The following is a 24,247-nucleotide window of genomic DNA, read 5'->3' on the forward strand; positions in this document are numbered from 1 at the left end:
ATTATCAGAGACAGATCAACTTTCTTTACACGAGGAATATTTTTAAACAGCTTTCTCCTGGCCCCCTTATTTGCCTTTTGTCTGAACACTTTTGCCTGTTTGTTCTCTATCTCCCTCACTCCACGCTTACTCTTTAGTTTTGCAGATGTCTTTCCCACCTCTGCCTGAAAGTAATCCTGCTGAAATCCCTGGGACTAGCTTCTGAGTGACCATGGATGGGATTGGGAAATGAGTCAGAATCCTATGGCTACTTGATGTACGGAGTCCTTACAAGAGATTAGGGAGCTGATGGGTAGTTAAGATTCCACGGAAGTCTTCTTTGTTCAGAGCAACAAAGATGTGAGACACAAGAGCACCAACGATGAAGTCCCCAGGCTGGTAGTATTCATGTGGGATCCTGAGCAGATAATTGAGAGTACAACTAGTGGTGTGTCTGCACACCATATGTGGCAAAAGGAAGAGAATGGACACAATAAACACCAGCATACTGAGGCAATTTTTTTTCTAGTCAGACTCCCTTAATCTCACTTATGTCAGATCATCTACAACATGATCATTTAGCTTCAGAACTCTTCAACAGAGTTCAGCTCTCCCAGAGAAAAGTAAAAATCCAGCCTCTACCTCTGCCCTCTCCCTTGCTTGAAATGGCAGGAAGGAATTTTTTAATACCCATTTTTAGACTTTGGCTGGTATTCTCTAGAGATCTATAGGGAGCTTATCCACAGTCATGACAGTGTAATAATTATAGATGAGATAATAACTGGGTGACTTTATTGCCAACAAGATCAAAAGAATGGAGGAAAACTTGTTTGTGATGTTTCATCAAAAGCCATTTTGGTCACTTCACGGGGTCACAAAAGTACGCGCAGAGTAAACTACAAGGAGTAAGGAAAGATCAGTGAGTCTGTCTGCTTTTAAATCAGAAATGCTTGTTCAAAGTTATGATATAAATAAGATAAATAAATAAAAAACCTGAAAGACTACCAGAGATGGAAGGATCTGTCAATTTCAGTTCACTTGGTTTCTCATATTTCACATCTTAAATTCAGTTCTCCACATTTTTGTACAAATCTACCATTTTTATTTTAAATCATGATTCCCCCCCCCCCATCATTTTAGTGTGAACTTCTGATAAATGTGGGATGTTAGCACCCAGAATGCATATTTAAAGGGTTGACTGCAAAAGCTGTAGAATTCTGTGATGTCATAAACTCTGTAGCAGTTATTTTCAGTTGGAACACTTATGGAAGTTAGTGAACAGCCTTAACAGTTAGAACAGCAGGTATGTTTCCATTGTGCTGCTTTCTGCCTCAGAATATTAATCAATCTGTAAATGTTAGTCAGTCTTGGATACAAATCTATGTAAGATGTTTTAGCAATTTAAGTATCACCAACCTGCATTGTATATTTAATCTGCAACTGCAAGTAAAAGTTATTTGTTCTTTAAACTTCAATATAGGGTGTCTTGGGAAAAGAGAACTACTGTATTTTTCCATGTATAAGACGCCCCCATGTATAAGACTCCCCCTACTTTTGGGGACCCCAAATTAAGAAAATGGAGGGAGATTGCCCAGAGTTGTTGAGCTGTTTTTGGGAGGGGAATGCCCCGAAAATCACTCACCCCATGCTCCCAATCGCGCATGATGCAGAATAAAACAAGCATCTGCCCGCTTGCAGCCAGTGGCAGCCAATCGCACACACAATTGCCGCAGAGGCAGCCAATCCTCAGCAGCCCTTCACACAACCGCCAATCACCCACCTAATCACCGGACCATCAGCCAGTCCTAAGCAGCCCTTGCACCAGCCACCAATCACCCACCCAATCGCCACTGACAAACTCCTGCTCACAGCTGCAACCAATCACCCGTCCTGCATATGCACTGTCCGTGTATAAGATGTCCCCCAATTTTTAACCTTATTTTTGAGTAAAAAAACCCCTCATCTTATACACGAAAATTACGGTAATTAAAGGGTCAAATGACTCAGGCACGTCTTACATAAACTCTGCAAATGGAAACTAGAGTCTGATTCCCACAATAAACACATTTTTGTATGCAGTTTTGACTAATATACACATTTTTTCAAGCAATTTCTCATAATATTATGGCTTTAATATGTTATTTTCACTTGCAGTCTTTTTTTGCACGATTCCCCCTAATCTACACATTTTTGTAAACATGGCTGGGGAATGGAATTGCAGATTTAGATAAGTGTGAATTTTGAAGGATCACTCTGTTTCAGTCCCCATATTGTTTTGGGCAATGCCAATACGATAGATTGTGAATAGAATTTCTCCCCATCCCTATTGACTGCTAATATATAGATTGTTAACATTCATCTACATAGAAGTTTAGATGTGTCTCCCAAAAAGGTGTGATTGCTAAGATGTTGGTCCTGGAATCACGCTGCACCACGGGAGGAGGAATAGTCACCATTTACAAGGCTCAAAACAGGATAGAGCACTGACAGTAACAGAAAAAAGACTCCAGAGTGTGTGTGTGTGTGTGTGTGTGTGTGTGTGAGAGAGAGAGAGAGAGAGAGAGAGAGAGAGAGAGAGAGAGATTGAACATTATGCAGCATCAGTGCATGGGTGTAGCCAAGAGATCAAGGAAAACAACAGAAATACAGTGGTGCCCCGCAAGACGAACGCCTCGCAAGACAGAAAACCCGCTAGATGAAAGGGTTTTCCGTTTTGGAGGCGCTTCGCTAAACGCATTTCCCTATGTGCTTGCTTTGCAAGACGAAAAAATCTTGCGAGTTCCCGTGGGTTTTCCCACTTCCCCCCCCTTTCCTAAGCCGCTAAGCTGCTTATCAGCTGTTCCACTAGACCGCTAATAGCGCTAATCCGCTAAGCTGTCAATGGGCTTGCATCGCAAGACGAAAAAACCGCTAGACGAAGAGAATCGCGGAACGGATTCTTTTTGTCTTGCGAGGCACCACTGTACTTAACAAACTGACCAATCATGTCGGTTCTGCCCTCCTAACAAAAGTCCTGCCCCCCTCCCCAACAAAAATCCTGGATATGCCCATGCATCAGTGCAGACTTGGAACATGAATGCAGCATATATTGTTGTGATTTGACAAAATACTTCTGTGTATTTGGAAAAGGAAATTCCATGGTGATTACAAATATTCTGAACACATGGCGGATCAAACCATGTTGATCTCGATTCCTTTGATTTCTTATCACGCGTACACCATATGACTAGATATATTATAAGAAAAAAATATGGTAAAATAGGTTAAAGCAAAAGGGGTATGTATGTGTTGTATCTTATTGACAGCATATTCATGTAGCTCATACAATGTTTTATGCTCTCATAGTGACCTGGCCTCATGGCTGAGGAAAAGGATTTGGAAATAGAACAAACATTTGTGAACGTCACTTCGAAATAAATCTCCTCTTGCTAAATGTTGGGTAATACAAATATGTCATGAGTAAATATTGTGTGTACAATGTATACTAGATTATTTTATTAAAACTGTAATCCCATATACACGTACTGAGCTGCAGTAACTTCCATGGATATTATTGCCAATTAATTGTAAAACTGTAGCCTGAGAAGGTCTGTGAAGGGCAGCAATGTTCCGGTACCATTTGTGAAGTATCAACCACGACACAACAAACCTGGGGAACCACCAAGAAAGGGAAGAAGAAAATGGGTTGGTTGGTTGGTTGGTTGGTTGGTTGGTTGGTTGGTTGGTTGGTTGGTTTTGAATGCCCCGCCTCTAAAAATAAATAAATCTCTAATTCAGTTTCTCATTAATTGCTCTCTGATGTTTAGGTCAGGTCTCAACATAATAATGTAGCATTTGGGGGCAAAGATGGAACCCATTAAGCCGCCACTGGAGGCCAAGATGGAGAAGATCTCCACAGCCACCATGTGTTTTCCCTTGGTGCTCAGGTACACTGGAACAAAGCAGATCCAAACACTACAAAACAACAACATGCTGAAGGTGATAAATTTGGCTTCATTAAAGCTGTCAGGCAGCTTCCTGGCTAAAAATGCTACAGCAAAGCTGACAATCGCCAGGAAGCCCATGTAGCCCAGGACACAGTAAAACAGGGCAGCTGACCCTTCATTACATTCCAGAATGATTTCTCCCATCACAGAGTGCTTGTCAAAATGGGGGAATGGGGGAGAGGTTCCCAGCCACACAGTGCAAATACCAGCTTGGATAATAGTACAAGTCAACACAATGGCACTTGCCAGTCTTTTCCCCACCCATTTCCTCATTCTGGATCCTGGTTTGGTGGCTACAAAGGCCAAAACAACGGTGACAGTTTTAGCCAACACACAAGAAACAGTCACAGTGAAAACGACACCAAAAGTCATTTGTCGGAGCAGGCAGCTCACTCTCTCTGGTTGGCTGAGGAAGATGAAGGGGCAGAGAAAGCAGAGCAGGAGAGAGGTGAGGAGAGTGTAGGTCAGATCTCGATTGTTGGCCCTGACGAGGGGTGTGTCTTGATGCTTAGCAAAGATTACTAGGACCAAAAGTGTGAGCAGAAAGAAAAGGAGAGAGAGGAATGCTATGGACATCCCAAGTGGTTCTCCAAAAGTCAGGAAGCTGATTGTCTTTGGAATGCATTGCGTTTGGTCCTTGTTTGGGTAGTGATCTTCTGAGCATCCAGTACAGTCATTCATGTCTGAGGTAAAAAAGAAATTATATGCAGACTCATCGTGTCTTAAAGAGCAAATACAAATTCCTCCAATACGGGCCTCTTAGGATGAAATCGGAAATATCTTAGGTATTTCCCAACAAACCAGATACAATGCAATGTGTTTGAACCCCAAGCCAACTAGCATGTGTAGCTACTGGTGCCTCTTACCATCTTCATCTGGTATGTCAACTGTGGAGATATTTGGATTGGGATGGCCTGGCCACTGTAGTGTGTGAGGGGGGGAGGGGGGAGAGTTGTGTCTCTTACCCTTCTGGGAAGCTATCTTTCCTTGGGGACATGGAGCACAATCATAGCAGCAGAATTTCTCCCCCTCCTTCTTTATCTTTCTGGATCCAGGAGGGCAACTTGGGCTACACACAGAACGGGGTGGAACCTGCCCATTGGAATAAACATGGGAACAGTTTAGGACATATAGCTGTATAGGCTCTTTGGCTCCTATTATCTCAGCTACAATTAGGAACGCATGACATGCCAAGCATTCTCAGTATTGTATGCGCAGTGGGATTTTAGTATTGACTAAGAGATGCAAATGATCTCCTTAGAACCAATTCAGGGTGAAAAATACCACTATCCACAATTGAGGGGTGGGGAGGTGCTTAAAATGGCTTTCTTTTGAGCCTCCTCAAATTGATGGGTGGGTGAATATTCACCAGCCCTGCACCCAATGTCAAGAGACATCCTTGGTGTACTTGTTCCCCCTCTGATCTTCCTGTGCTGAGTAGGGGGGTATAAGGAGCAGTCTAACACACATGTCTGAACATGCATAGAAGCCTTTCTGGGATTTGGAACATTGTGTTATTATCACATTTCCCAACTGAAAAGAGGCTTCAGCTGACTCCTTTTAAAAGCTTTCTTCTTATCTTCCTGCCAAAGACAAGGAGCAATCAGGGGTGTAGTATGAATACCTAGAAAACATGCAAATTATGATTTGATCAAAGCAATGCTGAACCCAAACGGGTAACAGGTCCTAACCTTCTATTAAAAGAAAACAAAAGCAAAATAAGGAGTCCATGTTCCACATGTGCTTCAAGATATGTACAACACTTTGATAGGAACACACTAGACTCATGATCTGCAATGCAATGATATTTTGTTTACCCACATCTCATGGACATTGCTGCCATTCCTCACCTGGAGAAAACTTTTATGCCACACCATTTTGTCCTCATGAATCGAAAATTGCTTTCCTGGGGGAGCCTCCAGATCTATCCTCCCAACCTTGATTCTCACATAGGAGTTATTTGGGGAAATGACCAAGTTTGTAATATCAAATCCAGTTTCTAATTCCCTGTTTTCACCGAAAGATACTTTTTCTCCAGCACTGTTGTTAAATGAGACACTCCTAAGAAAGTGGTGAAGCTGCATTGAAAGGGAAACAAAGGAGCACTGAATTAAAGCCCGAATGTCACTCCTTACTGAACTCAGTTTGGGGCAGAGTCTGCCTGTAAATGGCAGGGATTTTAAAGCTCAGGCTAGAGCTTTAAATCTTTTGAAGGGTGGTTTCTAGACCTTTTAAATAAGCTAAAGCACCTAGTTTCCTGCTGAACAAGAAACAATTACAAGGGCTGAAGCCACAGGGTGGAAGCTTTTGATTCCAGATGCAGTAGCCCCAAAAAGTCTCAATAACATCTTGCCATTCCACTCTGAACCGTCTTGCACAACAAATTCATCATCAAAGGCACTGAATTCATTGTTGCCCACTTCACTATAAGAAACACTGGTGGCTAAAACTCTCTCCTTCCTCCCCTCTCCCTGGTCGGAAGAACCACAGAGCAATTGGAGAAGCCACCAGAATTGCTGGCTTGGTAGGACTTTTCCAGTTAACCAGTAAGTGTCTTAAAGGCCCCCAATAGCAGCGTAAGGGGATGAGAGCTTGTAAAAGGGAAAGAGCAATGGAGGACCTCACTCCCCCAGCCCCTAAACTGTGAGATGAAAGCACCCAAAATGCTAAGGAAAGGCTTAATGCTCACAAGGGCTAGAGGACTCTGTGATTTTCTGTGCCAGAGTCACTTATTTCAGTTGGTACAATTATGGCAGTTATGCACAGTCTTAACAGAGCAGCAGTTTTGTTCTGTTATGCTGCTCCCTGTCTCAGAGTTAGTCAGTCTGTAGCAATTTTTCTCTTAGGTTCAAATCAATGTCAGATGTATTGGTAACATAAGGAACACCTGCCTGTTTGGTATATTTAATCTAACCCGTGCAAGTACACTGAATAAAAGTTATTCTCTGTTTAAAATGTAAAAGAGAGTCCATTGCATAGTTTTTATAGGAGTGGAAAGGGAACTACTTAAAGGGTCTAACATCCCAAGCTCTCTTCCACATAACTCTGTAAATAGGAACTAGTGTTTAATTCCTACATAAACGATCAGAGAATGAGGTTTATTTCCTGGCAAATGATATCTTCCCTTTTCAAATCCCTGTCTGCAATGGCTTTGCAGTTCTGGCAGACACCATGGGCAATGAGGAGAGATGGGATCTCGCCCACAACCTCGGCCCTCCAGATGTTTTGAGACTACAGTTCCCATCATCCCTGACCACTGGTCCTGCTAGCTAGGGATGATGGGAGTTCTAGGCCAAAACCATATGGAGTGCCAAGGTTGAGGAAGCCTGACTTAGACAGTCACTTCCAATATATTGTGTCTTGGAAAAACCATCATGACCCCTGGACATCATGATCCTGCCCATGTCAAATGGTAACCAGTACCTGCCAAGCTTGCAGTTTTGGTAGCTCCTGCATCTCTCCTTCCATCGCTGCCCTCTGCTTGGACCTGTGCAACAATGTGTTATGTAAAGCATGTGCCATGGCATAGACAGCATTATAGACACTGTAGCTGTGGGCAGTCATGCTCATCTCAAAATCAGATGAAGGGAGCTCCTCCAGCTTCTCCTCTCCGGTGCAGCTTCCACTGGGCTTCTCCTCTGTGTTGGAGTTTGGAAATAAACAGCGAAAAACCAGGGTCCAGAACTGCTTGAGAAAGTCATCTCCATTTTCCTCAAAGGGGTTTAGGAGCTGAAGAAAGGCTCTGAATCTTTGCACCTCATTGGAATGAACTGTAAAGGAGATGGAACCTTGGAAGACTTGCATATCCCATCTTTTTGGATAAGTGGTTCCTATGAAATCGAGCTGAGCAGTCAGAATCCACACTTTCCTCATAGGTGTCCCAGCCACATTTTCCCTTTCACATTGGGCTAACATTGGTTGTAAGGCAAGTATGGATGCAGAATTCCCACAGAAAATAACAGCACTGGCTTTGCTCTTCACAATCACTTGATTCACTAGGAGATACTGCAAATGAACGTTATTATATTCAAAACTAGTTTGGGGAGTTCTCTCTAAGAAGGCCAAGCAAATATTCTTCCTGGAAAGCAGAGGTTGCAGCGTCTGCATACACTTCTCTCCACTCTCATTATTGGCCGCAAGTAATCCTACCCACGTCCATGAAAAGTGGACAAGTAACTCAACAATCCCAGTGAACTGATGGTCATCGCTGGGCACCATCCGGTAGAAGGGAGTGGATCGGCTTTGATCTGTGTTCTGTGGAGCAAAGGAGCCATAACTGAGCTGAAAGGAAATGAAGAAATATAAATTGGTTCATGGATGTAGTAGAAGGAACTCATATGCGGTGTCTGTTCTGTCAAAAAGAATGGGAGAGAAAACTGCATTTCCCGAGACAGAGACCAGGAGAGGCTGTGTTGCATACATAGCTCCAACATCCAAGAAAGAGTCATAGACACTGGATTGTAGAAGGATGACGGCCTTATGTTGCCCTCGGGATACTCTACAGAGCTTGCCCCCAGGACACATGTCTCACTCATCCTGTGCCACAGACCCCTCCAGTTCAGATACTTGGCTATTATGTGTCTCTCAACAGTAATACTGCCTCTTGCTTGCCTGGATAGAGAGAGGTTGATTTGGAAACATCTGGCATTTGCATGGCTGAAGTGCAGCCTACAGAACTAGAGGGATGTCTCTTGCGCCAACTACCATCGACATGTGCCCCCTAAAAGCTCACACATGTGGGAACCCAGCCCCTAGCACTGATTTAAGAAGAACGGTGTGCTGGTCCTGTGGCTTAACCATGAGGTGAGGTCCGAGTCCAGTCCGAGGTTGAGGGTGCAGTATGGAGGCAGTCCGTCAAAGCTGAAGCTGGGTCGCAGGCAGGGAGTCGAGTGAGGTCAGGAGCTCTGGCAGACAAACAGGACAGGGTGCAGGCAGGAACTAGCTACCAACAATGTTGCTCCCACAACTTGGGACTGGGGCTGGCTGGCTTTTATCTGCCCCAAGGCATAGGGTGGCCCCAGTCCACAGGTGACTCGCCTCTCCTGGCCTGGAGGTAAGGACTCCTCCTGCGTGAATTTAGTTCCCTCCGCCTTTCTGCCCTGAGCCTCTGCAGCTCAGGAGAGGCTGGAGGGTTACCAGACCCAGAGGCCACCTCAGCTTCCCCGACGGGGCTGAGAGTGGAGCACCTTCAGGCAATGGGTCCTTCATAACCTCAGGAGCCAGAGCAGACTCAGCTGGTACCTGTACCTGAGAATACAGCACAGGTGAGGACCCTTCAGGCTGAAGCCTCAGCCCTAGCTCAGCTGGTTCTGGAGGCGGGGAATCCTGTGCAGGCTGGGATTCCTCAGGTTCAGCCTCCGAGTCCGAATCCCAGGCCATCACAAACGGCCTGACATGCTTGTTCACTTGATACTATGGTAGGAACGGCCCTGGCAGAGGCTATGTTGACATTTTCATTCCACCTTATGGAACAGACATGTCTGTTTACATTCCAGCACAGTATGCTGGGAACTTCCGTTGTGTGTATTGCTTTTGCTTTTGCTGTTCTCTCTGAGACAACATAAGAGAGAGAGATGACATGTTTCTTTGCCCTGATTTATGATTAATAAATCTTTAGTTGTAGTATGCTTCCACAAGCCTCAGACCTATTCCATGTGCACAGTTCGATCTGCTGATAGTGTGCCGTGCCTGTGAATCCCAGGTCACTGATTTATGTCAGAGCAGAGGCGATGGTATTCGCACCGGGCCACTGGAAGGAGACGGCCCAGCCGGGGCTAGCCAGCTGGCCTCCCGGCCCTCTGCATGTCGGCAGGCTATTCTCTCTTTCCTCCTCATGGAAAGTGTAAAAGGTGACATCAGAGAAAACCTTTTGGTCACAGCAACCCATTTGTTGCTCACCAGGCACCAATAATGTTTTCTTTCAGATACAAGGTGAACTTATAAAAAAAAATATTTTAGCTATTTATATTTTTTTATATCTAAATCCTTTAAATATAGAAATCCTCCTAAAGTGACTTACTATTAAATTACGTCTTTAAAACCCAGTGCTATTTTCTAGAAAATGAGGTGCTGGAGCCCACCATGAACTTCTGAACTATGTTCTCATAGAATGGCAATGGTGCCCAACTGAGAGGTGCCTGCGCTGAGCTATGGTGAACACTGGGTGAACACTGGTTAAAGGTAAAAGGTAAAGGGATCCCTGACCATTAGGTCCAGTCATGACCGACTCTGGGGTTGCAGCGCTCATCTCGCTTTATTGGCCGAGGGAGTCGGCATACAGCTTCCGGGTCATGTGGCCAGCAGGACTAAGCCGCTTCTGGCGAACCAGAGCAGTGCACGGAAATGCCGAACACTGGTTAGGAAAGATATTAATTAGTGAGCTGCGAAGTGCCCAAATCAGTATTTTACCTGGGGAATCTTGTAGACACCCAATATGGTTGCTATGTAGACAGATGTTCCAAAGTCAAGTCCCCCAATGACAGCCATCAGAATTTTTTTAATTCCGCACCTGTAGTTGGGTACATATCTGGGATGCTTGGAAATAAGGTCCAGAATGGCCCGGTAGGTCATCCCATTATTGGTGTAACTGTCATAGATGTGGAATCCCAAGGTGATATTAGGCAAGATCGTGGGGTTCTCATTGATCTCCTTGACCGCAAACACCAAAGCCAGAATATGCTGATAGTTCTTAGGCATAATACTGCAATGGATAGTTTTATGATGTATAACTGAGAGATATGCAAGCCATTGGAAAATTGTTCCTAGGCTAGAATGCTGCTGCTCCTCCAATACTATCTGCTGCTTAGGATGCCCCCCTTTACTCCTTAAAACCTTTGTATCAATCTTAGAGAGAACTCTTTTGTTGGTTCAGATCCGTTTGAATATGAGGAGAGAGAGGTAGGATAGTAACCAACATTTCTAGATGCGTGAAACATTTTCAACTTGACATATTTTCAACTTGGGTTGTCATTTGTGTTTGTCATAGCCCGACTTAGAGGAGAACAAATGGTGCTCTAAAAACCCTACTTCAAAGGCAAGATGAAACTCTTCTCAGGCTTGGTTTAATATTTAGACCAGGGAAGGGTTCACACCTTTTCTCTAACATCCTACCCCTTGGTAACCTATTTCTATTCTGTAGTGTGGCTGCTCTTACAAGAGTATCTACTGAATTGGCTGAATTGGTGCTGTAGAGAGCATAGAAACAGGTGGAATTTCTATTTCTCTCCCCATCCCTCACCATAACACACTGTGGGGTCAAAGCAAGCCTCTCTCAAGAACTCAAAGTGAAGCCAGAGAGCTATTTTACCACTTGCACTTTGGGGAGTATCCTGTCACCTCCCCCATGCCCCTATATCTCCCCTCTGCCTGGTGATTGGTACTGGAAGCTTTCAACAGTTGGATGTTGATTACTTCTCCGAGGGTGCTTACAGGTAGCCAATGTTTTGGGTTGTGATTCTAACACCTATGAGGAAATTCAGTGTGAAGTGTGGGACAATGCAAGCTTCACACATCATTGAAGCTCCACACAAACAAATCAGAATGAGTGCTCATTAAAAAGCCAACACTGTCTAATATGGATGAATGCTAAATAAACAAGTCATCTGAAAGTGACTCTGGTGTTTGCACCTGTTTGGGGACTCTGCTTTCTCTTACCTCTTTGGCTCTTCAGTGCATTCAGAAGCCCCTCATTTCAAGAAGGGCTTCCACATCAGAAGCTCAGATTTCCAAGTAAGACTAAACCTTTGCTCCTCTAATGAAGCACTGCCTGGAAGAGAATTGTGAAGAGCAGGGAGGAAATGGGGGAACAGCAAGTCCAAACTATCTCATCTTACTAGCAGTTTCAGATCACCATTTCCGTTCCTCAGCTTAGCACCTAATTCTTATTCCTACCTCTGCTGGGGGAGGAGTAATCCCACTTAAATAGGGGGGCTTGTTTCTGAGTAAGCAATATTAGGAATGGGGAATCAGAATCGAATGATTCCTTGATGTGTACTTGATTACTACTTACAAGAAAGTACGGACTTGTTGGGTGATAAGGATTTCTCTGAAGTCTTCTTTAGCAAAAGAGCCAAAGATATGAGAAGCAAGTCCACCAATTATAAAGTCACCAGGCTGATAGAATTCATGTGGAATCATGAGCGAATGATTGGTGGTGCAACGTTTGTTATGTTTGCACACCACATGTGGCAGAAAGGAGAGAATGTACACAATAATCAGCAGCATACTGAGGCAACTGTTCCTTCTAGTCACACGCCTTTGCTTCCATCGAGAACATGCCTGTTAGCTTCAGAACCAACCTCACTAGAATCTTTTGCCCTCACACAAATGCCATGTCATTCTACCAATCCACAGATTAAAAGACTGTCTTACAACTCTCCAGCTGAAAAGTGGAAATCCTGCCTCTTCCTCTGCCCTCCCCATTGTTTGAAATGGCAGGAAGGGATTCTTTAATACTAGTCTTTGACTAGTATTCTCTCGAAATCTATGAGGACCTTATCCAAAGGAGATTCAATGATGACAAGTGTGATAATTACCAATGAGATAATCACTAGGTGCTGTTATTGCCGAGAAGATCGGAAGAATGGAGGAAAACATGTTTTGTGATGAAAAGCCATCTCTGTCACCCCCCCTGCCCGGCATCCATTCAAGTTCACACATATGTCTTTATGGTGCCATAGTGGTCTTCCTCAGACCATCCTCAAAGTTTCATGGCTGAGCAAAGGTTTAGGAAATAGAACAAACAGTTGTGAACTTCACTTCTGGATAAATCTCCTCTTGCCAAGGTTTAGGTAGCACACTGTGTTGTCAGCAAATATCTGTGTGCAAGAATGTTCCTAACAAAGGCAATGTCAAGGTGCATTTAGGACTATCTTACAGTATTTCAAAGTACTGAAACACATTTTTGCATAGCCATTGACTTGGCTTTTTTGTTCTATTACATCGTATTGGTGGTGGCCCTTTTTGCAAGGCTATGAATACATGTCTTCTTCTCCTAAGTGCAATATTCTAACCACTGCACCACATGGGCACACAGCTAAACTTGATACAGTATTTGCATTAGCAATGTCCATTCCATGGTATTAATCGCTGCTGGAGCCAGGCAAGGTGCGACAGGGATCTCTGCAGGCAGTGTCTATTTCGCTTCCCTCCCCGATTGTGTGCTTGGGGCAACAGCCCCCCCCCCCCCGCCACATGCTACGCCACTGTCTAGTGGGTCTCTGGTCTTGCTGAGAAATCCCTGCTGCAGCCAAGCTATGCTAGTGTAACTCTCTCATCATCAGCTCAGCTACAGATATACCAGCAAATTTTCCCCATCCTTCCTCAGCCAGAACCCAACCAGTTGAGCCATGTCCAATAATTTTTAAGTGAGGAATAAAACCTACAAAGGGGGCGTTCCAAAAGCACGTCCAGGAATAGAACCAGAGTACAGTGGTACCTCGGGTTAAGTACTTAATTCGTTCCGGAGGTCTGTTCTTAACCTGAAACTGTTCTTAACCTGAAGCACCACTTTAGCTAATGGGACCTCCTGCTGCTGCCGTGCCGCCGGAGAACGATTTCTGTTCTCATTTTGAAGCAAAGTTCTTAACCGGTGGTAATATTTCTGGGTTCGTGGAGTCTGTAACCTGAAGCGTATGTAACCTGAAGCGTATGTAACCCGAAGTACCACTGTAGAGGGAGATAGGCTAAATAAGTAAATAAATGTCCTGTCCGTTTCATCATGTAACTTGGCAAAGTGGAGTAAGTTAAGCTGTCAAATAGGATATTATAACTCCAACAATACTTTAGAGGTTTGTTCTCTTTTGCCAAGTTAGGCCTGCTCAGGCCACAAGAGTGCTGCTGCTGAATTGGGCTTGCGTCTGGAGTAGTTTACAGTGGTATATCCTATACTGGACTTGCTTTACACCATCTTCTTTTGTATGTGATTGCTTCCTTTGCATACTAGAATATTTTATTAAAACATTAATCCGAGATACACATAGTGAATTTCATTAATTTCAATGGAGATGATTCCCAAGTAATTGTAAGACTACAACCTTCTGTGATAGGAAATGAATGTTCTGGTACCATTTGTGAAGCATCATCCATTAAGCAACAGACCTGGAACACCACCAAAAAGGGAACACAAACAGGTTGATTGGTTGGTTTTGAATGGCACACCAGTAAAATTATTATTTTTCGCTCTCATTCAGTTTCTAATTAATTGCCCTCTGGTGTTCTGGTCAGGCCTCAGCATAATAATGTAGCATTTGGGGGCAAAGACAGAACCCAGTAAACCAGTACCAGAGGCCAAGATGGAGAAGATCTCCACAGCAACCATGTGTTTCCCCTTGGAGCTCAGGTACACTGGAACAAAGGAGATCCAAACACTACAAAACAACAACATGCTGAAGGTGATGAATTTGGCCTCATTAAAGCTGTCAGGCAGTTTCCTGGCTAAAAATGCTACAACAAAACTGACAATGGCCAGGAGGCCCATGTAGCCTAAGACACAGTAAAACATGGCAGCTGACCCTTCATTACATTCCAGAATGATTTCTCCTGTCACATAAAGCTTGTCAAAATGGGGAAATGGGGGAGAGGTTCCCAGCCACACAGTGCAAATACCAGCTTGGATAATAGTACAAGTCAACACAATGGCACTTGCCAGTCTTTTCCCCACCCATTTCCTCATTCTGGATCCGGGTTTCGTGGCCACAAAGGCCAAAACAACAGTGACGGTTTTAGCCAACACACAAGAAACAGTCACAGTGAAAACGACACCAAAAGTCATTTGTCGGAGCAGGCAGCTCACTCTCTCTGGTTGGCTGAGGAAGATGAAGGGGCAGAGAAAGCAGAGCAGGAGAGAGGTGAGGAGAGTGTAGGTCAGATCTCGATTGTTGGCCCTGACGAGGGGTGTGTCTTGATGCTTAGCAAAGATTACTAGGACCAAAAGTGTGAGCAGAAAGAAAAGGAGAGAGAGTAGTGATATGCAGATCCCGAGTGGTTCTCCAAAAGTCAGGAAGCTGATTGTCTTTGGAATGCATTGCGTTTGGTCCTTGTTTGGGTAGTGATCTTCTGAGCATCCAGTACAGTCATTCATGTCTGAGGTAAATAAGGAAAGATTAGATGCAGACTCATCATGTCTCAAAGAGCAAATACAAATTCCTCCAATATGGACCTCTTAGGATGAAATCGGAAATATCTTAGGTATTTCCCAACAAACCAGATACAATGCAATGTGTTTGAACCCCAAGCCAACTAGCATGTGTAGCTCCTGGTGCCTCTTACCATCTTCATCTGGTATGTCAACTGTGGAGATATTTGGATTGGGATGGCCTGGCCACTGTAGTGTGTGAGGGGGGGAGGGGGGAGAGTTGTGTCTCTTACCCTTCTGGGAAGCAATACTTCCTTGGGGACATGGAGCACAATCATAGCAGCAGAATTTCTCCCCCTCCTTCTTTATCTTTCTGGATCCAGGAGGGCAACTTGGGCTACACACAGAACGGGGTGGAACCTGCCCATTGGAATAAACATGGGAACAGTTTAGGACATATAGCTGTATAGGCTCTTTGACTCCTATTATCTCAGCTACAATTAGGAACGCATGACATGCCAAGCATTCTCAGTATTGTATGCGCAGTGGGATTTTAGTATTGACTAAGAGATGCAAATGATCTCCTTAGAACCAATTCAGGGTGAAAAATACCACTATCCACAATTGAGGGGTGGGGAGGTGCTTAAAATGGCTTTCTTTTGAGCCTCCTCAAATTGATGGGTGGGTGAATATTCACCAGCCCTGCACCCAATGTCAAGAGACATCCTTGGTGTACTTGTTCCCCCTCTGATCTTCCTGTGCTGAGTAGGGGGGTATAAGGAGCAGTCTAACACACATGTCTGAACATGCATAGAAGCCTTTCTGGGATTTGGAACATTGTGTTATTATCACATTTCCCAACTGAAAAGAGGCTTCAGCTGACTCCTTTTAAAAGCTTTCTTCTTATCTTCCTGCCAAAGACAAGGAGCAATCAGGGGTGTAGTATGAATACCTAGAAAACATGCAAATTATGATTTGATCAAAGCAATGCTGAACCCAAACGGGTAACAGGTCCTAACCTTCTATTAAAAGAAAACAAAAGCAAAACAAGGAGTCCATGTTCCACATGTGCTTCAAGATATGTACAACACTTTGATAGGAACACACTAGACTCATGATCTGCAATGCAATGATATTTTGTTTACCCACATCTCATGGACATTGCTGCCATTCCTCACCTGGAGAAAACTTTTATGCCACACCATTTTGTCCTCATGAATGGAAAATTGCTTTCCTGGGGGAGCCTCCAGATCTATCCTCCCAACCTTGATTCTCACATAGGAGTTATTTGGGGAAATGACCAAGTTTGTAATATCAAATCCAGTTTCTAATTCCCTGTTTTCACCGAAAGATACTTTTTCTCCAGCACTGTTGTTAAATGAGACACTCCTAAGAAAGTGGTGAAGCTGCATTGAAAGGAAAACAAAGGAGCACTGAATTAAAGCCCGAATGTCACTCCTTACTGAACTCAGTTTGGGGCAGAGTCTGCCTGTAAATGGCAGGGATTTTAAAGCTCAGGCTAGAGCTTTAAATCTTTTGAAGGGTGGTTTCTAGACCTTTTAAATAAGCTAAAGCACCTAGTTCCCTGCTGAACAAGAAACAATTACAAGGGCTGAAGCCACAGGGTGGAAGCTTTTGATTCCAGATGCAGTAGCCCCAAAAAGTCTCAATAACATTTTGCCATTCCACTCTGAACCGTCTTGCACAACAAATTCATCATCAAAGGCACTGAATTCATTGTTGCCCACTTCACTATAAGAAACACTGGTGGCTAAAACTCTCTCCTTCCTCCCCTCTCCCTGGTCGGAAGAACCACAGAGCAATTGGAGAAGCCACCAGAATTGCTGGCTTGGTAGGACTTTTCCAGTTAACCAGTAAGTGTCTTAAAGGCCCCCAACAGCAGCGTAAGGGGATGAGAGCTTGTAAAAGGGAAAGAGCAATGGAGGACCTCACTCCCCCAGCCCCTAAACTGTGAGATGAAAGCACCCAAAATGCTAAGGAAAGGCTTAATGCTCACAAGGGCTAGAGGACTCTGTGATTTTCTGTGCCAGAGTCACTTATTTCAGTTGGTACAATTATGGCAGTTATGCACAGTCTTAACAGAGCAGCAGTTTTGTTCTGTTATGCTGCTCCCTGTCTCAGAGTTAGTCAGTCTGTAGCAATTTTTCTCTTAGGTTCAAATCAATGTCAGATGTATTGGTAACATAAGGAACACCTGCCTGTTTGGTATATTTAATCTAACCCGTGCAAGTACACTGAATAAAAGTTATTCTCTGTTTAAAATGTAAAAGAGAGTCCATTGCATAGTTTTTATAGGAGTGGAAAGGGAACTACTTAAAGGGTCTAACATCCCAAGCTCTCTTCCACATAACTCTGTAAATAGGAACTAGTGTTTAATTCCTACATAAACGATCAGAGAATGAGGTTTATTTCCTGGCAAATGATATCTTCCCTTTTCAAATCCCTGTCTGCAATGGCTTTGCAGTTCTGGCAGACACCATGGGCAATGAGGAGAGATGGGATCTCGCCCACAACCTCGGCCCTCCAGATGTTTTGAGACTACAGTTCCCATCATCCCTGACCACTGGTCCTGCTAGCTAGGGATGATGGGAGTTCTAGGCCAAAACCATATGGAGTGCCAAGGTTGAGGAAGCCTGACTTAGACAGTCACTTCCAATATATTGTGTCTTGGAAAAACCATCATGACCCCTGGACATCATGATCCTGCCCATGTCAAATGGTAACCAGTACCTGCCAAGCTTGCAGTTTTGGTAGCTCCTGCATCTCTCCTTCCATCGCTGCCCTCTGCTTGGACCTGTGCAACAATGTGTTATGTAAAGCATGTGCCATGGCATAGACAGCATTATAGACACTGTAGCTGTGGGCAGTCATGCTCATCTCAAAATCAGATGAAGGGAGCTCCTCCAGCTTCTCCTCTCCGGTGCAGCTTCCACTGGGCTTCTCCTCTGTGTTGGAGTTTGGAAATAAACAGCGAAAAACCAGGGTCCAGAACTGCTTGAGAAAGTCATCTCCATTTTCCTCAAAGGGGTTTAGGAGCTGAAGAAAGGCTCTGAATCTTTGCACCTCATTGGAATGAACTGTAAAGGAGATGGAACCTTGGAAGACTTGCATATCCCATCTTTTTGGATAAGTGGTTCCTATGAAATCGAGCTGAGCAGTCAGAATCCACACTTTCCTCATAGGTGTCCCAGCCACATTTTCCCTTTCACATTGGGCTAACATTGGTTGTAAGGCAAGTATGGATGCAGAATTCCCACAGAAAATAACAGCACTGGCTTTGCTCTTCACAATCACTTGATTCACTAGGAGATACTGCAAATGAACGTTATTATATTCAAAACTAGTTTGGGGAGTTCTCTCTAAGAAGGCCAAGCAAATATTCTTCCTGGAAAGCAGAGGTTGCAGCGTCTGCATACACTTCTCTCCACTCTCATTATTGGCCGCAAGTAATCCTACCCACGTCCATGAAAAGTGGACAAGTAACTCAACAATCCCAGTGAACTGATGGTCATCGCTGGGCACCATCCGGTAAAAGGGAGTGGATCGGCTTTGATCTGTGTTCTGTGGAGCAAAGGAGCCATAACTGAGCTGAAAGGAAATGAAGAAATATAAATTGGTTCATGGATGTAGTAGAAGGAACTCATATGCGGTGTCTGTTCTGTCAAAAAGAATGGGAGAGAAAACTGCATTTCCCGAGACAGAGACCAGGAGAGGCTGTGTTGCATACATAGCTCCAACATCCAAGAAAGAGTCATAGACACTGGATTGTAGAAGGATGACGGCCTTATGTTGCCCTCGGGATACTCTACAGAGCTTGCCCCCAGGACACATGTCTCACTCATCCTGTGCCACAGACCCCTCCAGTCAGATACTTGGCTATTATGTGTCTCTCAACAGTAATACTGCCTCTTGCTTGCCTGGATAGAGAGAGGTTGATTTGTAAACATCTGGCGTTTGCATGGCTGAAGTGCAGCCTACAGAACTAGAGGGATGTCTCTTGCGCCAACTACCATCGACATGTGCCCCCTAAAAGCTCACACATGTGGGAACCCAGCCCCTAGCACTGATTTAAGAAGAACGGTGTGCTGGTCCTGTGGCTTAACCATGAGGTGAGGTCTGAGTCCAGTCCGAGGTTGAGGGTGCAGTATGGAGGCAGTCCGTCAAAGCTGAAGCTGGGTCCCAGGCAGGGAGTCGAGTGAGGTCAGGAGCTCTGGCAGACAAGCAGGACAGGGTGCAGGCAGGAACTAGCTACCAACAATGTTGCTCCCACAACTTGGGACTGGGGCTGGCTGGCTTTTATCTGCCCCAAGGCATAGGGTGGCCCCAGTCCACAGGTGACTCGCCTCTCCTGGCCTGGAGGTAAGGACTCCTCCTGCGTGAATTTAGTTCCCTCCGCCTTTCTGCCCTGAGCCTCTGCAGCTCAGGAGAGGCTGGAGGGTTACCAGACCCAGAGGCCACCTCAGCTTCCCCGACGGGGCTGAGAGTGGAGCACCTTCAGGCAATGGGTCCTTCATAACCTCAGGAGCCAGAGCAGACTCAGCTGGTACCTGTACCTGAGAATACAGCACAGGTGAGGACCCTTCAGGCTGAAGCCTCAGCCCTAGCTCAGCTGGTTCTGGAGGCGGGGAATCCTGTGCAGGCTGGGATTCCTCAGGTTCAGCCTCCGAGTCCGAATCCCAGGCCATCACAAACGGCCTGACATGGTTGTTCACTTGATACTATGGTAGGGACGGCCCTGGCAGAGGCTATGTTGACATTTTCATTCCACCTTATGGAACAGACATGTCTGTTTACATTCCAGCACAGTATGCTGGGAACTTCCGTTGTGTGTATTGCTTTTGCTTTTGCTGTTCTCTCTGAGACAACATAAGAGAGAGAGATGACATGTTTCTTTGCCCTGATTTATGATTAATAAATCTTTAGTTGTAGTATGCTTCCACAAGCCTCAGACCTATTCCATGTGCACAGTTCGATCTGCTGATAGTGTGCCGTGCCTGTGAATCCCAGGTCACTGATTTATGTCAGAGCAGAGGCGATGGTATTCGCACCGGGCCACTGGAAGGAGACGGCCCAGCCGGGGCTAGCCAGCTGGCCTCCCAGCCCTCTGCATGTCGGCAGGCTATTCTCTCTTTCCTCCTCATGGAAAGTGTAAAAGGGGACATCAGAGAAAACCTTTTGGTCACAGCAACCCATTTGTTGCTCACCAGGCACCAATAATGTTTTCTTTCAGATACAAGGTGAACTTATAAAAAAAAATATTTTAGCTATTTATATTTTTTATATCTAAATCCTTTAAATATAGAAATCCTCCTAAAGTGACTTACTATTAAATTACGTCTTTAAAACCCAGTGCTATTTTCTAGAAAATGAGGTGCTGGAGCCCACCATGAACTTCTGAACTATGTTCTCATAGAATGGCAATGGTGCCCAACTGAGAGGTGCCTGCGCTGAGCTATGGTGAACACTGGGTGAACACTGGTTAAAGGTAAAAGGTAAAGGGATCCCTGACCATTAGGTCCAGTCATGACCGACTCTGGAGTTGCAGCGCTCATCTCGCTTTATTGGCCGAGGGAGTCGGCATACAGCTTCCGGGTCATGTGGCCAGCAGGACTAAGCCGCTTCTGGCGAACCAGAGCAGTGCACGGAAATGCCGAACACTGGTTAGGAAAGATATTAATTAGTGAGCTGCGAAGTGCCCAAATCAGTATTTTACCTGGGGAATCTTGTAGACACCCAATATGGTTGCTATGTAGACAGATGTTCCAAAGTCAAGTCCCCCAATGACAGCCATCAGAATTTTTTTAATTCCGCACCTGTAGTTGGGTACATATCTGGGATGCTTGGAAATAAGGTCCAGAATGGCCCGGTAGGTCATCCCATTATTGGTGTAACTGTCATAGATGTGGAATCCCAAGGTGATATTAGGCAAGATCGTGGGGTTCTCATTGATCTCCTTGACCGCAAACACCAAAGCCAGAATATGCTGATAGTTCTTAGGCATAATACTGCAATGGATAGTTTTATGGTGTATAACTGAGAGAAGTGCAAGCCATTGGAAAATTGTTCCTAGGCTAGAATGCTGCTGCTCCTCCAATACTATCTGCTGCTTAGGATGCCCCCCTTTACTCCTTAAAACCTTTGTATCAATCTTAGAGAGAACTCTTTTGTTGGTTCAGATCCGTTTGAATATGAGGAGAGAGAGGTAGGATAGTAACCAACATTTCTAGATGCGTGAAACATTTTCAACTTGACATATTTTCAACTTGGGTTGTCATTTGTGTTTGTCATAGCCCGACTTAGAGGAGAACAAATGGTGCTCTAAAAACCCTACTTCAAAGGCAAGATGAGCTTTTAAGATTCCTCACCAGAAACTCTTCTCAGGCTTGGTTTAATATTTAGACCAGGGAAGGGTTCACACCTTTTCTCTAACATCCTACCCCTTGGTAACCTATTTCTATTCTGTAGTGTGGCTGCTCTTACAAGAGTATCTACTGAATTGGCTGAATTGGTGCTGTAGAGAGCATAGAAACAGGTGGAATTTCTATTTCTCTCCCCATCCCTCACCATAACACACTGTGGGGTCAAAGCAAGCCTCTCTCAAGAACTCAAAGTGAAGCCAGAGGGCTATTTTACCACTTGCACTTTGGGGAGTATCCTGTCACCTCCCCCATCCCCTATATCTCCCCTCTGCCTGGTGATTGGTACTGGAAGCTTTCAACAGTTGGATGTTGATTACTTCTCCGAGGGTGCTTCCAGGTTGCCAATGTTTTGGGTTGCGATTCTAACACCTATGAGGAAATTCAGTGTGAAGTGTGGGACAATGCAAGCTTCACACATCATTGAAGCTCCACACAAACAAATCAGAATGAGTGCTCATTAAAAAGCCAACACTGTCTACTATGGACGAATGCTAAATAAACAAGTCATCTGAAAGTGACTCTGGTGTTTGCACCTGTTTGGGGACTCTGCTTTCTCTTACCTCTTTGGCTCTTCAGTGCATTCAGAAGCCCCTCATTTCAAGAAGGGCTTCCACATCAGAAGCTCAGATTTCCAAGTAAGACTAAACCTTTGCTCCTCTAATGAAGCACTGCCTGGAAGAGAATTGTGAAGAGCAGGGAGGAAATGGGGGAACAGCAAGTCCAAGCTATCTCATCTTACTAGCAGTTTCAGATCACCATTTCCCTTCCTCAGCTTAGCACCTAATTCTTATTCCTACCTCTGCTGGGGGAGGAGTAATCCCACTTAAATAGGGGGGCTTGTTTCTGAGTAAGCAATATTAGGAATGGGGAATCAGAATCAAATGATTCCTTGATGTGTACTTGATTACTACTTACAAGAAAGTACGGACTTGTTGGGTGATAAGGATTTCTCTGAAGTCTTCTTTAGCAAAAGAGCCAAAGATATGAGAAGCAAGTCCACCAATTATAAAGTCACCAGGCTGATAGAATTCATGTGGAATCATGAGCGAATGATTGGTGGTGCAACGTTTGTTATGTTTGCACACCACATGTGGCAGAAAGGAGAGAATGTACACAATAATCAGCAGCATACTGAGGCAACTGTTCCTTCTAGTCACACGCCTTTGCTTCCATCGAGAACATGCCTGTTAGCTTCAGAACCAACCTCACTAGAATCTTTTGCCCTCACACAAATGCCATGTCATTCTACCAATCCACAGATTAAAAGACTGTCTTACAACTCTCCAGCTGAAAAGTGGAAATCCTGCCTCTTCCTCTGCCCTCCCCATTGTTTGAAATGGCAGGAAGGGATTCTTTAATACTAGTCTTTGACTAGTATTCTCTCGAAATCTATGAGGACCTTATCCAAAGGAGATTCAATGATGACAAGTGTGATAATTACCAATGAGATAATCACTAGGTGCTGTTATTGCCGAGAAGATCGGAAGAATGGAGGAAAACATGTTTTGTGATGAAAAGCCATCTCTGTCACCCCCCCTGCCCGGCATCCATTCAAGTTCACACATATGTCTTTATGGTGCCATAGTGGTCTTCCTCAGACCATCCTCAAAGTTTCATGGCTGAGCAAAGGTTTAGGAAATAGAACAAACAGTTGTGAACTTCACTTCTGGATAAATCTCCTCTTGCGAAGTTTTAGGTAGCACACTGTGTTGTCAGCAAATATCTGTGTGCAAAAATGTTCCTAACAAAGGCAATGTCAAGGTGCATTTAGGACTATCTTACCGTATTTCAAAGTACTGAAACACATTTTTGTATAGCCATTGACTTGGCTTGTTTGTTCTATTACATCGTATTGGTGGTGGCCCTTTTTGCAAGGCTATGAATACATGTCTTCTTCTCCTAAGTGCAATATTCTAACCACTGCACCACATGGGCACACAGCTAAACTTGATACAGTATTTGCATTAGCAATGTCCATTCCATGGTATTTATCGCTGCTGGAGCCAGGCAAGGTGCAACAGGGATCTCTGCAGGCAGTGTCTATTTCGCTTCCCTCCCCGATTGTGTGCTTGGGGCAACAGCCCCCCCCCCCCCGCCACATGCTACGCCACTGTCTAGTGGGTCTCTGGTCTTGCTGAGAAATCCCTGCTGCAGCCAAGCTATGCTAGTGTAACTCTCTCATCATCAGCTCAGCTACAGATATACCAGCAAATTTTCCCCATCCTTCCTCAGCCAGAACCCAACCAGTTGAGCCATGTCCAATAATTTTTAAGTGAGGAATAAAACCTACAAAGGGGGCGTTCCAAAAGCACGTCCAGGAATAGAACCAGAGTACAGTGGTACCTCGGGACGCAGGTGGCGCTGTAGGTTAAAGCCTCAGAGCCTAGGACTTGCCGATCGAAAGGTCGGCGGTTCGAATCCCTGCGGCGGGGTGCGCTCCCACTGCTCGGTCCCAGCGCCTGTCAACCTAGCAGTTCGAAAGCACCTCCGGGTGCAAGTAGATAAATAGGGACCGCTTACTGGCGGGAAGGTAAACGGCGTTTCCGTGTGCGGCTCTGGCTCGCCAGAGCAGCGATGTCACGCTGGCCACGTGACCCGGAAGTGTCTCCGGACAGCGCTGGCCCCTGGCCTCTTAAGTGAGATGGGCGCACAACCCCAGAGTCTGTCAAGACTGGCCCGTACGGGCAGGGGTACCTTTACCTTTACCTTTACAGTGGTACCTCGGGTTAAGTACTTAATTCGTTCCGGAGGTCTGTTCTTAACCTGAA

General features: G+C 44.8%; 3 protein-coding genes across 5 annotated transcripts in view; all 3 read right to left on the reverse strand.

Annotated features, from left to right (window-relative positions):
- Window positions 1-1,265, reverse strand: part of LOC310829901 (uncharacterized protein) — a 169,979-nt gene extending 168,714 nt beyond the window's left edge. The window contains exon 1 of the mRNA XM_083708914.1: window positions 985-1,265. The gene's annotated coding sequence lies outside the window, so the exon portion shown is untranslated. The remainder of the gene's footprint in view (window positions 1-984) is intronic.
- A 1,685-nt stretch (window positions 1,266-2,950) lies between these two features.
- Window positions 2,951-12,529, reverse strand: LOC310829975 (vomeronasal type-2 receptor 26-like). Of its 2 annotated transcripts, XM_083709262.1 has the most exons (6): window positions 11,974-12,529; window positions 10,374-10,665; window positions 7,389-8,246; window positions 5,816-6,043; window positions 4,931-5,057; window positions 2,951-4,648 (listed from the first exon to the last, which is right to left on the reverse strand). In XM_083709262.1, the coding sequence occupies exons 1-6, from the start codon at window positions 12,186-12,188 to the stop codon at window positions 3,753-3,755; spliced, it is 2,616 nt and encodes an 871-aa protein (XP_083565388.1). In that variant the 5' UTR covers window positions 12,189-12,529; the 3' UTR covers window positions 2,951-3,752. The 2 variants fall into 2 exon arrangements, with proteins under 2 accessions (XP_083565388.1, XP_083565389.1); XM_083709263.1 differs by lacking the exon at window positions 5,816-6,043.
- A 1,074-nt stretch (window positions 12,530-13,603) lies between these two features.
- On the reverse strand, window positions 13,604-22,947 carry LOC310829974 (vomeronasal type-2 receptor 26-like). Of its 2 annotated transcripts, XM_083709260.1 has the most exons (6): window positions 22,395-22,947; window positions 20,774-21,065; window positions 17,791-18,648; window positions 16,218-16,445; window positions 15,333-15,459; window positions 13,622-15,047 (listed from the first exon to the last, which is right to left on the reverse strand). In XM_083709260.1, the coding sequence occupies exons 1-6, from the start codon at window positions 22,607-22,609 to the stop codon at window positions 14,152-14,154; spliced, it is 2,616 nt and encodes an 871-aa protein (XP_083565386.1). In that variant the 5' UTR covers window positions 22,610-22,947; the 3' UTR covers window positions 13,622-14,151. The 2 variants fall into 2 exon arrangements, with proteins under 2 accessions (XP_083565387.1, XP_083565386.1); XM_083709261.1 differs by lacking the exon at window positions 16,218-16,445 and having other exon boundaries at window positions 13,604-15,047.
- Window positions 22,948-24,247: the final 1,300 nt, after the last annotated feature.

The sequence above is a fragment of the Podarcis gaigeae genome, assembly GCF_964106915.1.
Source record: "Podarcis gaigeae genome assembly, chromosome: 13".
Taxonomy (NCBI): domain Eukaryota; kingdom Metazoa; phylum Chordata; class Lepidosauria; order Squamata; family Lacertidae; genus Podarcis; species Podarcis gaigeae.